Raw genomic sequence first — 13538 nt, 5'->3', positions numbered from 1 at the left:
AATTAAAGATAAAAGGAAATGAGGAAGACGATGAAGTTTATGGCTGAGATAAAGGAGGATAAGAAAGGGAAATGTGGGGTTTGGAAGGACACAGAACCAGGTCAACCTCTGCTGAGACTACAAAAAAACAAACAATCTTTTATGCAATGAAAAAATACTCATAATGGTTGATATCAAAGTTAAATAATTTATTTGCAATTACAAAACAATTACTTGACTGATTTATTATTTTTATTTGTTTCTGCAGCAGGCACCCAAACCTGAGCGCAAAAAACGGAGGAAAAAAGACGCAGATCTTGTAAGTCATCCACGCTAGGAGTCGATGTAGCTCCAACATGAGACTGATCTCTCTGCCGCCCCCTGCAGGTGGAGGAGCATAACGGCCACATCTTCAAGTCCACCCAGTACAGCATTCCCACCTTCTGTGAATACTGCATGTCGCTCATCTGGATGATGGACCGGGCCTGCGTTTGCAAACGTGAGCACACACACGTTGATCTTGTTGTTTGGATTCATATCAGGAAAAAAAGAAAGAAGTTGTTATTATTTAAAAAACACAACAAATGTTTATTTCACTATAAACTACATTACTTTTAATATCTGCACAAGACAGACTTTGCCAACGATACAAAAAATATAGGTACATATTTTATTATTTTAATAATTATTGAGGCAGGGTTTGGCTTAAATATCCTGAGGTGCAATATTATAGTCTACAAATATAGTCTTAATTTGAGAAAAATGTAAAATAGTCATTATAATATTTCCCACAAATAAGGTTATAAATGCTTCAAATAAGGAGATGAAGTGTGTACAAAAAAAAAACATTTTGAAAAGGGTAGGTCAATTACTTTATTCTATATACATTTTAATTTAAGATCTTAGTAATTATTTATAATAAGGTGAATATATTCCATTCGTATAGTGTAATCTGCTTATGAGTGATTGAGAGGCACTTTATTACAAAAATAAATCAAATCAAATAATTAGATTTAATTTACTCCATACACTCAAACTTCAAGGAGATCCCTGTACAGGAAAAAAAACTGTTTATTATATTAAATTGTTTTAATACATTTATTTTTATCTCCCTCAGCCTGTCTCTTTAATAAATTAAATAAAACCTGGCACACATCCTCACATGGCCAATTTACAAAACACTTACTCTTTGAATGACCAACACTCAAACACGTCCACGTGACGGACGTGGATAGACTTGAAGAGGAAAAAAAAAAGCTGAAACTCAGCAGGTCAGCCAGTGTGCTGTGGCGCTCCGCCTCCCTCGCTATAATCAGATTGTTTTCAACTGGACTCATGAGGTCTGCGGCTCTCGGACTCCAAAGATCTCGGCACAGTTTGTCCTTTCATTCTCATGACGGGATGTTTTCTCTGCACAGGTCAAGATAGCTCCAGACTTTTTCCTCTTTTTTTTTTTTAAACTGAATTATTGTGAGGAGAGGCTGCCTGTCGCCTCAGTGATAACATGTTTGATCGTTCTCGTTGTGTTCGTCCAGTGTGCCGGTACGCCTGCCACAAGAAATGCTGCCAGAAGTTGACCACCAAATGCAGTAAGAAGGTGAGTCGGCCATGTTGTGCACGATTATTGTCCGTGAATGTAACTTCGTGAACGTCTACCACTGAATGTCTTGGTGTGTGTTCCCATCATTTTGAAGACTTTCACGTTAATTTCTCGATGTCAAAATGTTTCTCTTTCCACAGTTTGACCCAGAGCTGTCCTCGCGGCAATTTGGTGTGGAGGTCTCTCGTCTGACGAACGACGAGCGGTCGGTCCCACTGGTGGTGGAGAAGCTCATCAACTACATCGAGATGCACGGCTTGTACACCGAAGGAATATACAGAAAATCTGGCTCGGCTAATAAAATTAGAGAGCTCAAGCAGGGACTTGACTCAGGTAATTTAAAGACCTACACATTTATTTGTATGTTCTACAGTTTTATAATGTAAAAAAAGAAATATAAGATTTTTTTGTACTTTATTTTGTAACTCTAAATATTGACATACACTTAATGTAAGACATGTATCTTTGTTGCATCACTCTACAAGTAGATAAGAACAAAAAACATGCTTGTTTTGATATTTAGAATATAATGACTTACTGGCAGTTTAACTAATTAAGTGCAAGATCTTCTTTGTTATAGTAGTTAGTAAGTGTGGAATTGTGCCAATTAAGTCCATTAATAAAGATTGATCATCAAAATCAAACTATTTAGTTGTGCCACTTCTGGGAAAGTTAATTTATGATCGTCGAGGATTCTGTAAAAGATTTTGACATTCAATTGCGATGAACTGAAGCACAAAAAATAAACTGGATTAGAAACATTAATGATTTTGCGAGGTTCCAAAGAGTGAATTTCAAGCCAAACGCACTTTGGATTGACAGAGTTTGCTTCAATTAATGCAGTTAATTAAGAATTTCATTGAGTTATAATCACTTTCAAGTCCATAATTTAGAGAAAAACTCTTGTTCTTGCTCAGATTACTGAATAAAACAAAAATGTCCATGAATAACTCTAAATGAAGTTGCATTTTTAATTCTCTGACTATTTTAGTTCGATGTCTGGCTAGAAATCCTGACATTTAAGATACCAGTCTCATATATTCTTCCAACATTTAAGACATTGTAAATCTTTATATATGAAAAATATTTTAAAACTTTGTTTTTCTGGAGCAGACGCGGAGAGCATTAATTTGGACGACTACAACATCCACGTCATCGCAAGTGTTTTCAAGCAGTGGCTGAGGGACCTTCCCAATCCGCTGATGACCTTTGAGCTCTACGAGGAGTTTATTCGTGCCATGGGTAAGAACTCTCCACAGACTATTTATGCTAAAGCACTTAAGCATGTGTTGTTTGGGCTTCATTGTTCCGACCTAACTGCTGCGTTTGTGTCCAGGTTTGCAGGACAAGAAAGAAACAACCAGAGGTGTGTACTCGGTAATCGACCAGCTCAGCCGGACCCACCTCAACACGCTGGAGCGACTTATTTTCCATCTCGTCAGGTACAAAAAAGATCGGGTGGTTGAGTTCACTTGAAATCTGACAGACTTTGCTCTCTAGAATCGCCTTACAAGAGGAAACCAACCGAATGTCTGCGAACGCTCTGGCCATTGTGTTCGCTCCCTGCATCCTTCGCTGTCCCAACACCATCGATCTGCTGCAGAGCGTCCAAGACATCGGCAAGACCACGGCGTAAGACTCTTACAAGACCTAACCAAGCTTTATATGTAAAATAGTCTTGCATTACCATCCCACTTCTGACATCACGACACACTGCACTGAAATCAGCAGGATAATTAAGTTAAAAAGCTAATTTTCTTGGGTATAAAAGGCTTGTCCTGCTATCTGGACGTGGGTATAAAGACTCACTTATAGACATGGATAATTATTGCTTATTTATTAGAAATGAATTGAATCAGTTTGAACTCAAAAGTACATACAAATTAAATGTATTCATGGAGCGTTGGGATCACATGCAGAGAGACTGATGACACAACTTTTAGCTGCTTAAACGCAGTGGTTTATTTACAAAGAGTTTGTGTAGCTTGTGCTCATTAACATTAGAAACTAGTATTACAATCTGTCATAATTATCATGTCATTAACATGTGTTTACTTTGACAATGAGCAGCCCTTTCAGTGAGAGAATAGAACAAGCTTTTTGTGGCAGTTTCAAAGTGTTTCAGTGTGTCATTTTTTTCAGTGTGATCAGTACAATTGTTACCGAGTGTAGCCTAGATTCAAACTCTCGTCTGCTGAGAGGAAACTTATCCAGTCTATGGAACAAAAGAGATGTTTCCGGAATGTTTTTAATGTAAATACATTTCTCAAACATGTGATCAGACTTAAATTCTGCTGTTTTTGAATGTTGCTCAAACCTTTAGTTTCACCAGCAGGCCTGGTTTTGTTTAGTCCTTTTGTCTAATTCATTAGAAAATAAAATAACACATCAGGTCTGCATAAAGTTTTGTAAGTCGACACATCAAAAACAAGTATTAAATAAGATTCACCGGAACAATCCATGTCCACTTCAGGAAGTGACCGACTCTGTTTTCACCCCAACAACTCAAGCATAAGACCAACAAAAAAAGAATCGAAGTTTCACATATAAAGAATTAAAAAAAGATAAAAATGAATGAAATGCAAATACAAAGTTCTAATAATTATTGTCATTAATTGATTAGAATCCATTTCATAATTTGACATTTTTAGCACCTCGATACCAGGTTGGGTCAAGAGTCTTGAAAACCTCTTTGTTTTCTTCTATAGGAATAATAGAACTGCAGATAGATGCCTCTTAAAAATGAAGGCACCGTTTTTCTACGTATCTGACAGGGTTGTGTTGATGTGAGGTGTGATCAGGTTGTGTTTCTCTGCAGCTGCGTGGAGCTGATCATCTGTGAGCAGATGACCAAGTACAAAATGCGCCTGAAGGACATCAACACGCTGGAGTTTGCTGAGAATAAGGCCAAGTGCAGACTCACGCTCATCCGAAGATCAATGGTGGGATCCAGAAACATATCTTCAACTCTTACTTTACTAATACTATTACTTTATTACTACTGTATATCTTGAAGAGTTTTTCAGATGCGAATCAATTATAATTCCAGGTCTGAAACATGATGTTACTTGGATTTTTAGTTTTAATTTCTTCTCTATGTGAAAATGCAACAAACCTTCAGTTGTAACATTCCTATTATTTCTATTCTCTTTTCCCTTCTTTGCTGAGCAGAAAAGCTTTAAAAAGGTAACGTTAGAAGTTTTTGTGATGTGTTTAACGACGACTTCACTCTTTATTAGTTGAGAAACTATTTGCTGAAGATAAAAAGTTAAATGGCGCTACTTTGTGTCTTCCTTCAGGGGAAAGGCCACGTTCGTCGGCTGAACTACAACACGCCCTCGTCGCCCGTGAGTCCACGCCTTCCCTCAGTGTCGGTGATCGAAGAGAGTGAAGGAGACGAAGCAGCGGAAACGCTTATGGACATTTCGGATAATCAGGAAGCAGCGATTCAGAAGGAAGAGAGAGACCTGGCCGAGCACATCGAGAACCTGCAGAAAGAAAAGTAAATACTCGTTTAAAAAGTCTGAATGACAAGAAATGACACCGATATAAAGAGTTACTTCCACTTCCTGTGTGTTCTGCTCGTGCTGACGCTGGTCTTGTTGTTTTCACAGAGAGGAGTTGACTTTTGAAATATTGACTCTGGAGCCTCGAGCGTCCGATGACGAGACCTTGGAGTCGGAAGCTTCTATTGGTACGGCCGACAGCTCCGAGAACCTAAACATGGACTCTGAGGGGACCACGTCTGACTTCTCCGGTGCGTCTCAAACCACTTTTAAATTAAGGATTCACAGTTTTATTTTTGCTGATCCAGGCGACATGTGTCAAAAAGCTCCTCATTAATGTGTTTAAATTCCCCTTTCAGAGAGAAGTCCGGCCGTGACGTCGCCCTGGTCTAGAACCGATGAGAGGAGTCCCCGCCGCCGGCCCCTTAGACGACAACCAGACTCCCTGGACTCCGTGGACTCCTTCTCCAGCGTCTCCTCCTACTCGTCCGCGTCCAACTTCCACCCGCTCTCCTCCTCCACCAACAGCAACGTCTTTCGTTTCCACTCCAAGTCCCCCCCCTTGAACCCGGGGGCGGCCCAGGCCCTGCACGCGTCGCCGGGGTCTCGCTCCAACAGCCTCGAAGGCGGCGGTCCCGCCGTCGAGCAAGAAGCCGAACCCAACGAAAGATCCCAGTTTTCAAGCAGAGGCACTTTCAATCCCGAGAAGGGCAGGCAGAGACTCAGGGGGTCCCGGCACTCCAACCTGAGGCACCCCAGAGACGGGGGCGCCCACAGCAGAGACCCTCCAGATTTGCCGCAGCAGCTGGTGCTGTACGGCAGCAATGAATTCATGGTATGAAGGACTCGTCTTCCCCATTTCTCTCCGTACAATCCTGCTCCCAGTTTTCCTAAAGTGCCGCGTATGGAGACGCCAGGTGTTAAACTAAGGTACAAGAGTGGGACCCCCACATCCCAGTGTCTCTTCCTGCCTTGGCAGCTTTTATTCCAAGAGGTGATGAGCTGAGCAGGACTAATGAAAGGGAAGGTTGACCACTTGGCTTCAGGGAACGTTCCGGGGCTGGACTATATTTTTGCGAGGATGTCAGGAGGCACTGATGCTGGGCGGAGATTAAAGTGCTCGATAACTAGCTGTGTTCAGTTTACAGTACAGTGGATGATCAACTGCTACAAATCCCTTTATGCGTATTTAATATATTTTAATGTCACATGAATATTTTAGCATATAATATACAGGTATAAAAAAGTGTACAAAGCCGGAACACCAGCCTGTGCTGGGTAGTTGAAGTCAAATATTTATCTTTTTTTTTTTCTTTTTTTTTTGGACAAAATGTAAGGACTCGGGCGGTGACTCACTTGTAAGTGTGCGAGCGTGTGCATGTCATGTGTGTATGTGTGCGAGAAAGCAGGAAAACCACTTTGTGTTTTAAGTCCGTGCTGCTTCCCCCCCCACCCCCCCACACCAGGGGAACATTGCCATTAAAGGGACCAAGTGAGCTGGTTTTTAACCTCCAGCCAGAGTGATCCATGTCTCTGCATTAACTCCTTAACAGCCATAAACCAATGTTGTTGTACAGAAACCTGTGTCCAGTGAAATGCCATTCTATGATCGATCTATTGTTGACCTCCCAGAAGAACCCTCCACCCTCATTTTTGTCTCAATTGTTTTCTCAATAGCAACCAACATAAACTCAACTTGTGTTCTGTCTTTTGTTGCTCATGCCACCCTTTTAAAGTTGCCACTGGTGTTTGTTTTCTTTAAGACAAGCGTTATCTCTCCTGTCATCTACCTTTCATTAGTTTTTATTTATTTTCCATTTTTCTCTTAGATGAACATGATGAACACTATATTATATACTATACTTACTTACTTTACTTACTTACTATATAAAACATGCTTCAGTCGTTTATTGCGATCCTGTTTGACCTAAACTTTGTTCCGCTTGTACTCCCACAAATTTTATCCGATTTGAACCGTTAAAACTTTATCAATTCAGCTTGTTTCCGAAATGCGGGCTATGTTCTAGCTCTCTTTTATCTCTTCCACTCTTTTATTTCTCTTTTTCTACCCCATTCATTTCAATAGGGAAAATCTTCAACTCATGGTTCAACTCCTTCCACTTTGACCTACTACTTCTACTTTTACTACTACTTCTACTACTACGTCTACTACTAATACTTCTTCTACTTTTACCACTAATTCTACTAGTACTTTTACTTTTCTGCAACTTCTACTTGTACTACTAATTCGAGATCTTCTACTTTAACTTCTTATTCCACTACTGCTACAACAACTACTTCAACTACTAATCCTATTACTACTTCTACTTTTACTACTAATTCTTCTACTACTTTTATTTTTCTACTACTTCTATTTTTACCACTAATTTCACTTCTTCTACTTTAACTACTAATTCCACTTCCTCTACTTTTAATACTACTTCCACTACTACTTTTACTTTTCTACTACTTCTATTTTTAATAGTAATTTCTACTACTTCCACAGCACAGGAGGTTCAGCATTCACACTGCATTTTCTTCTGGAAATGCATTTTTCTAGTATTTCCATATTTTACAAGATCAGTTTGCTCATACCACCCCTTTAAAGTTGCCACTGGTGTTTTTTTCTTTCCGATAAGCATTATCTCTCCTGTCATCTGTCTTTCATTAGTTTTTATTTATTTTCCATTTCTCTCTTCGATGAACATGTCACTGTATGAAACATGCTTCAGTCGTTTATATTTCCATATTTTACAAGATTAGTTTGAAGCAACGTCTTAGACATAATGTGTTCTAACACATGACTGATCGTGTCAACAGACGAGGAAATAAGACTTTAATACAACATGTTATGACTCCCCTGTCTTTCTTGGTGTTTAGAATTTAAAGTTATTCAAGATAGTGTGAATTCTAAGGCTTTTGTCTTTCAAATGACCCTGAAGTAGTCGATAGATGTCGACCATTTTTTTTTATCTGTTAATATCTATCCTCCAAAATTAATCTTCAACAACCGGTTTTACTCGAACGTCAATTCTTTTTTCTTTTTTTTTTCTTCCTTCAATTATTCAATTCGGTTCAACCTCCTGTGACGCGCTGTCCTTCTGCCGGCGCATGCGCAGAGGCAGCCGCGGCATCAATTGCAGCAGGCATCGCTTCGAGACCAGAAAGTATTTCCTTTCCCTCAAAACCCTCTCGATAGTTCCCCCAACATGTCGGGCTATGACAGCAACCCGTTTGCTGACCCGGTGGACGTCAACCCTTTTCAGGTGAGCCTCGTCTTTTCCCTCTCGTTGACCCCCAGTAAAGTATGTTTGTTGGTAGAAAAAGATCTGCTCGTTACCAGAACCTGTTCGGTGGGTTGCTGGGTTCGGCCTCAACTATTTCCTGGCCTAGTGTTTGGAATGACATTTCAAGTTTTGTGTTCTTCGGACGAAGAGATGAAGTGTGTTTTTGGAACAATTCTTGGGATGAAATAGACGTTTAAAAAAACGGAGGGGCGTCTGGCAGCTGTTGGCTCACCTGCGCAGGTAAACAGGCTCGCGACACCTGTGCGCCTCCGCCTCGAGAATAAAGACCATTTGTAGACGGACAAGATGTCCCTGTACTCGGGGTTAATAAAATAAAAAATCCCTTCCTTGTACCCATCCCTGTTTCAGGGTAGAAGTGTAGATACGGTGCTGGTGACGTCATGTCACCAAGTGTTTGTTAAGTGACGTATTTGTTCAACTTTAGAAGCGGGTTTTTCACAATGACTCCCACAGGCTAGACATGCTAAACCAGGCTAAGACCAGCAGCTGTAAACACCTTTATTTTAACCAAATGTTCATATTATTGTAGAACCTGTCTCGACTTATTATCCCATCACCAAGAAAAAAAAAACCTTCAAGATCATCTCAACATATTTATTTATTTCTCCCCCCCCCCCCCCCCCCCCCATTTCCCATAATCCTCTGCTGTTCAAAGCTTTTAATCAAATTTGTTTACCTGGATAAACATAAAGTTAAATAAATGTCACACGGTTTAAAGAGGAACACAGTTGCTGATGGCAGGCGTCTTTAGTTCATACAATTCAATTGACATTTCCATTGTGTATTTTTTTTTTTTTACGTGTTCATATTCTTTTCCTTTCCAGGATGACTCGGTCACTCAGGCGACTCGTGGAGCCATGGATCGGATCGGGGAGTACAACCCTTTCACCGCCACAGAAATGGTCAGACTTTACATCTTTGACTTGACGTGTAAACTTTAAACATCTATGTGAATTTTTTTTTTATACATATGTACATGTGACACACAGGCTGAGCGCACGGACACCACTATTCCCATCTCTGGCACCTCCTCTCAGCCTGCTGTCCTTCAGACGTATGTGGAGCAGAGTGCACAAGTGAGACGACAACTGTGTCTTTATTTATTGTTACTGTATCTATTCTGTGTTGCTACTCTACGTAACTTGCATTTCAGAATACTTTCGATTGAATATATTTCCCAAATTAAACTAAAAAATTTTTTTATAACAATGGTAGATGTTTTGTAAATAGATTAAACATTTCTTTGTATATAAATATTCATCTAACCTTTCAACATCACGATGGGAGGGCACGCTATTATATATATATAGATATATATATATATATATCTATATATATATATAAGGGCTAAGAAGTTAAATAATTATGAGTGCCGTCAAGAGATTAAAACATTGAGTGATCAAAAATTAACCATTCTAATGCATCTCTTTACATTTAATCTGAAAATAAATACTTTTATTATTTTGTTAAACTGAAAAATAGTGTTTTTATTTCTTCTGACAGACTTAAACGGATGCAGTTCTGCTTTATTAGGAAAAAAAGTGTTTTCCTGCAACCTTCAGTTTCACCAGCAGGGCTGAATATTGCTGTGATCTTGAGTTTAAATCATTGGAAAATGAAAATGAAAATAAAGCAGCAGGTCTATATATAGTGCTTTATGTTACACATAAAAAATACCAGACCAGTCAATGTGTACCTTACTTTATTATTAATTAATTTCATGATATGATACACCATTAATATAATAATACAAACAAATATTACATTCAGGCTTTCATCCTGTGGCTTCTGTCTGTTGTTGACACAAGACATGTTGTACATGTGTCTACTGAATGCAGTGTGTCCAACAAACAGGAAATGTTTCAATTGTTTAGGCTGAACAGGCCGATGTAAATTGTGTAAGAGTTTTGGAAATGTGGGAGTAGTCATTGTGTGAAAAAACTGTAAAGTTGCAGCACCCAAATGTAGCTTTTCCTGTCTAAATTCAGTTCAGGTCTGTTTCTGGGCCAATCACCAGATTGAGATAAGACCATGTTTTGATCGATAAGAACTGTAGAAGCAGTGAGTCCAGTGTTTGAGTTTGAATTCTTGTCCTTCCAGGCGACGGCAGCTACCGGACAAGCAAACCTGATCCGACAGCAGGCGGAGCTGGAGAAGAAAGCAGCCGAGCTGGAGAGGAAGGAGCAGGAGCTGACCAACAGAGCCGCAGCAGCTCCCATCAGTCCTGGAGGTAAGATTGAACATCATGTTTCCAGTGAACACAAGAGATATACTGATGTATTTGATTGACTCTTCAGAAAGAGTGAACAACTGGCCTCCACTTCCCTCCTTCTTTCCTGTGAAGCCGTGTTTCTACCAAGACTTTGAGCGAGATATTCCAGAAGAGTATCGTAGGATCTGCAAGAGGATGTACTACCTCTGGATGTGTACGTATCCAAGTTATGGCATGACGGGTTTTGAACAAACACCGGACGATGATACTGAAACCTTGATCCGTCTCCACAGTTTTCAGCGTGACTCTCTTCCTCAACGTGCTGGCCTGTCTGTCCTGCTTCACTCAAAACACTGACTGCAGCGTTGACTTCGGCCTCTCCATCCTCTGGCTGCTCCTCTTCACTCCTGTGTCGTTCGTCTGCTGGTACCGGCCGGTCTACAAGGCCTTCAGGTACTTCATCTCTGTCTCAACATCGCTTCCATGAACATACTTAACGTGTGTTCTTTATCTCCCCCTGCAGGTCGGACAGTTCCTTCAGCTTCTTCTTCTTCTTCTTCGTTTTCTTCTTCCATGCTGCAGTCACGGTCATCCAGAGCGTGGGGATCCCTCGATGGGGCAACAGGTGACACGACTTTTAATTCTAAATAATCTTTTAATGTCTGACGCACTCTCTCTTTGGTGGAAAACTAATAGTTGCTTTGGGGTCATTTTGGTGGTTTATAACTACATGTACATACATATTTCTTCTATCCTCTCTTGTCTCTCTGACAGATTCCATCCATCCTAACTTTTCACATTGCTGCTTTACTAGGTGTGTTGAACCTTTTCTGGATTTATTTTCCTGCTTTGTTCTCTGTAGATGCTTCAAGTTATTTTCTCAACCTGTAGAATCTCCTGGTGTGTTTTATTTAATATCCAAAGCTACCGTCCTGAACACGCTCGTCTCTTGCAGCGGGTGGATTATTGCCATCAGCCTCATCAACACCAGCCTGGCTGTGGCCGTGGTGATGATGGTCGTGGCTGGATTCTTCACGGTAAATGCTATCCTGGGCATCATCCTGCTCAAAATGGTACGTTATCAACCCCTCATTTGTTGAGCTGTTATTACTGCGGCGTTGGAACTGCTGACATCCTGACGTCGGAGGAAGAATCAGTTCAGTGTTTTTTCGAAAAATACTGAGGTTTTGACTGAAGTTTCATTTTAAATGGCGTACAAAAGTGGAGGATGAAAAAGATAACTGGATACATTTAAGCTGAATAACATGGTAACATCTCTGGCCTGGTTGGTGACATGAGTACGATGCCTTAGTTCTCTACTTTCAGGTGGTTTTTGATAAATACTTGTTTGGTTTTTGGGGAGTTATGCTAATTTGAAATGCAAATATAAAATCCTGATGTAAAGAACTGGATATTCTTTGTAAACCTTAGTTCAGTTGTCATGAAATCTACTTTTCACCTGCATGAATCAGATGTAAGTAATTCATTTTTATTTATATAGCGCTTTTCCAGACCATGGTCACAAAGCGCTTAAACAATCAAAACAATATTCAATAAAGTATATACTTTAAAGGGCAAGATAAACTGATGACACAATAGGAGTTCCAGAAAACCAAGGAAAAGCCTGAACAAATGTACATTAACATACTATATTTCTTCATTCAAAACAACATTTAATGGGTTCATATTTTCTATTTCAGCATTTTAAAATGGGATTAATTATGAAATGTATTTAAACTAGACCGTGATTTCTGGTTTTATCACTTTGACCTTCATTTAAGTCTTTTATAGTTGCTTTTTTTGTGGTTACTATGACAAATGTAACATGTTACAAAATCCTCAACTTTGTGTTCGAAGCGCTAAACATTGATTGTGTTCTCCTTCAAGGTCCACTCCAAATACAGGAGGACAGGAGCCAGCTTCACTAAAGCCCAGCGGGAGTTCTCTGACGGCGTCCTCACCAACAGAACCTTCCAGAGCGCGGCCACCAGCGCCGCCTCCTCAGCTCTCGGCGGGAACTAGAACCGTCTCTCTGCTCGCCTGTACCGCGCCAGCTTTCTACAGTCACTCTTGGGATGAGTATTTATTCAAACGGGCCGGATAAACAAGTGTCAGAGGTTGAGTTGTAAAGACTGAGGCTCTGAACAAAATGTCTCTTCGATGAGTCTTTTTAAAAGTGGTATGGATCGTCTGACAGTCTTGACACGGTCGGTTGTTTTGATCTCTTTAAATGGCAAGAAGTTTTCTTTAAATTCTTGAAATGAAAACAGTGACTGGAGGTTAGAGTTGTTTCATATTTCTGTTAATGAAAAGCTCAGTATATGGTTAAGCATGAATTCCTTGAACAAACATCCCAGGGTTACTTGTCGTACAGAAGGTGTGTTTTTTATGCTGTAAAACAAGCACATGCGTTTGAATGTAGCTGCTTCGGGTGATGTTTATTAGGCTGATATTTGAAGGACAACTATCACTTAAAATAATCATAAATCATTTTAACTACTGGGTACAAATGAAGTGAAACATGATCCACTTCTCCGCTCATTGAATGTTTTGCTCTGAAGTATCAAACACTGGGTGCAGGTTTATTTATTGCTGATATCAGAAAATGTAAAAAGTACAATATCGCTGAAAAAAATAAGTTTTCTGCGGATCGTTTAACTAATACTTGTTGGGTTCTTGCATTTGAATGACATTGTGAATACACTGTAAAAAAAATGCTATGAACTCAGAATTGATTGTCTTAAAGGTATGTTGACTTACACATGTGTGCGCTAAGTTTATCTATGATCTGTTTATGGAGAATAATTGTTTGACTGTGTTTCACTAGATCAGTGTGTTGTACATATTTTAAACATTAAAGAGGGTATCGTTGGTTTTCAATGCTAGCGTTAAATAAATTTGTTTTCTGGAATTGTTTGGTTGCAATTATTATA

The 13538-nt window shown here is 39.7% G+C and overlaps 2 protein-coding genes across 12 annotated transcripts in view; both read left to right on the top strand.

The window, feature by feature from the left end:
• The window catches only part of myo9aa (myosin IXAa), a 72336-nt gene extending 65556 nt beyond the window's left edge, over positions 1 to 6780 (top strand). For all 11 annotated transcript variants that reach the window (XM_087794492.1, XM_087794490.1, XM_087794491.1 and 8 more), the window contains 11 exons: positions 248 to 298; positions 367 to 478; positions 1515 to 1576; positions 1720 to 1912; positions 2693 to 2821; positions 2916 to 3021; positions 3080 to 3211; positions 4398 to 4521; positions 4879 to 5081; positions 5194 to 5336; positions 5445 to 6780. In XM_087794492.1, the coding sequence (XP_087650618.1) occupies positions 248 to 298; positions 367 to 478; positions 1515 to 1576; positions 1720 to 1912; positions 2693 to 2821; positions 2916 to 3021; positions 3080 to 3211; positions 4398 to 4521; positions 4879 to 5081; positions 5194 to 5336; positions 5445 to 5926 (1737 nt within the window). In that variant the 3' untranslated portion in view covers positions 5927 to 6780. The remainder of the gene's footprint in view (positions 1 to 247; positions 299 to 366; positions 479 to 1514; positions 1577 to 1719; positions 1913 to 2692; positions 2822 to 2915; positions 3022 to 3079; positions 3212 to 4397; positions 4522 to 4878; positions 5082 to 5193; positions 5337 to 5444) is intronic.
• Positions 6781 to 8194: 1414 nt separating this feature from the next.
• On the top strand, positions 8195 to 13516 carry LOC148077752 (secretory carrier-associated membrane protein 2-like). Its single transcript, XM_087794496.1, has 9 exons — positions 8195 to 8351; positions 9218 to 9295; positions 9383 to 9469; positions 10494 to 10623; positions 10691 to 10819; positions 10899 to 11058; positions 11129 to 11230; positions 11561 to 11678; positions 12493 to 13516. Exons 1-9 carry the CDS (start codon positions 8295 to 8297, stop codon positions 12625 to 12627), a joined length of 996 nt encoding a protein of 331 aa, XP_087650622.1. The 5' UTR covers positions 8195 to 8294; the 3' UTR covers positions 12628 to 13516.
• Positions 13517 to 13538: the final 22 nt, after the last annotated feature.

The sequence above is a fragment of the Callionymus lyra genome, chromosome 6 (assembly GCF_982586985.1).
Source record: "Callionymus lyra chromosome 6, fCalLyr1.hap1.1, whole genome shotgun sequence".
In the NCBI taxonomy this organism is placed as follows: Eukaryota; Metazoa; Chordata; class Actinopteri; order Syngnathiformes; family Callionymidae; genus Callionymus; species Callionymus lyra.
Note: the sequence above shows the minus strand (reverse complement) of the source record. Positions and strands in the feature narration are given on the sequence as shown.

Bases quoted from the DNA above. Each gene is read 5' to 3' on its own strand.
- LOC148077752 (XM_087794496.1), top strand. From the start codon at position 8,295: ATGTCGGGCTATGACAGCAACCCGTTTGCTGACCCGGTGGACGTCAAC. The intron at 8,352-9,217 runs GTGAGCCTCGTC...TTTCCTTTCCAG, and splicing joins TGGACGTCAACCCTTTTCAG to GATGACTCGGTCACTCAGGC. The intron at 9,296-9,382 runs GTCAGACTTTAC...TGTGACACACAG, and splicing joins CTTTCACCGCCACAGAAATG to GCTGAGCGCACGGACACCAC.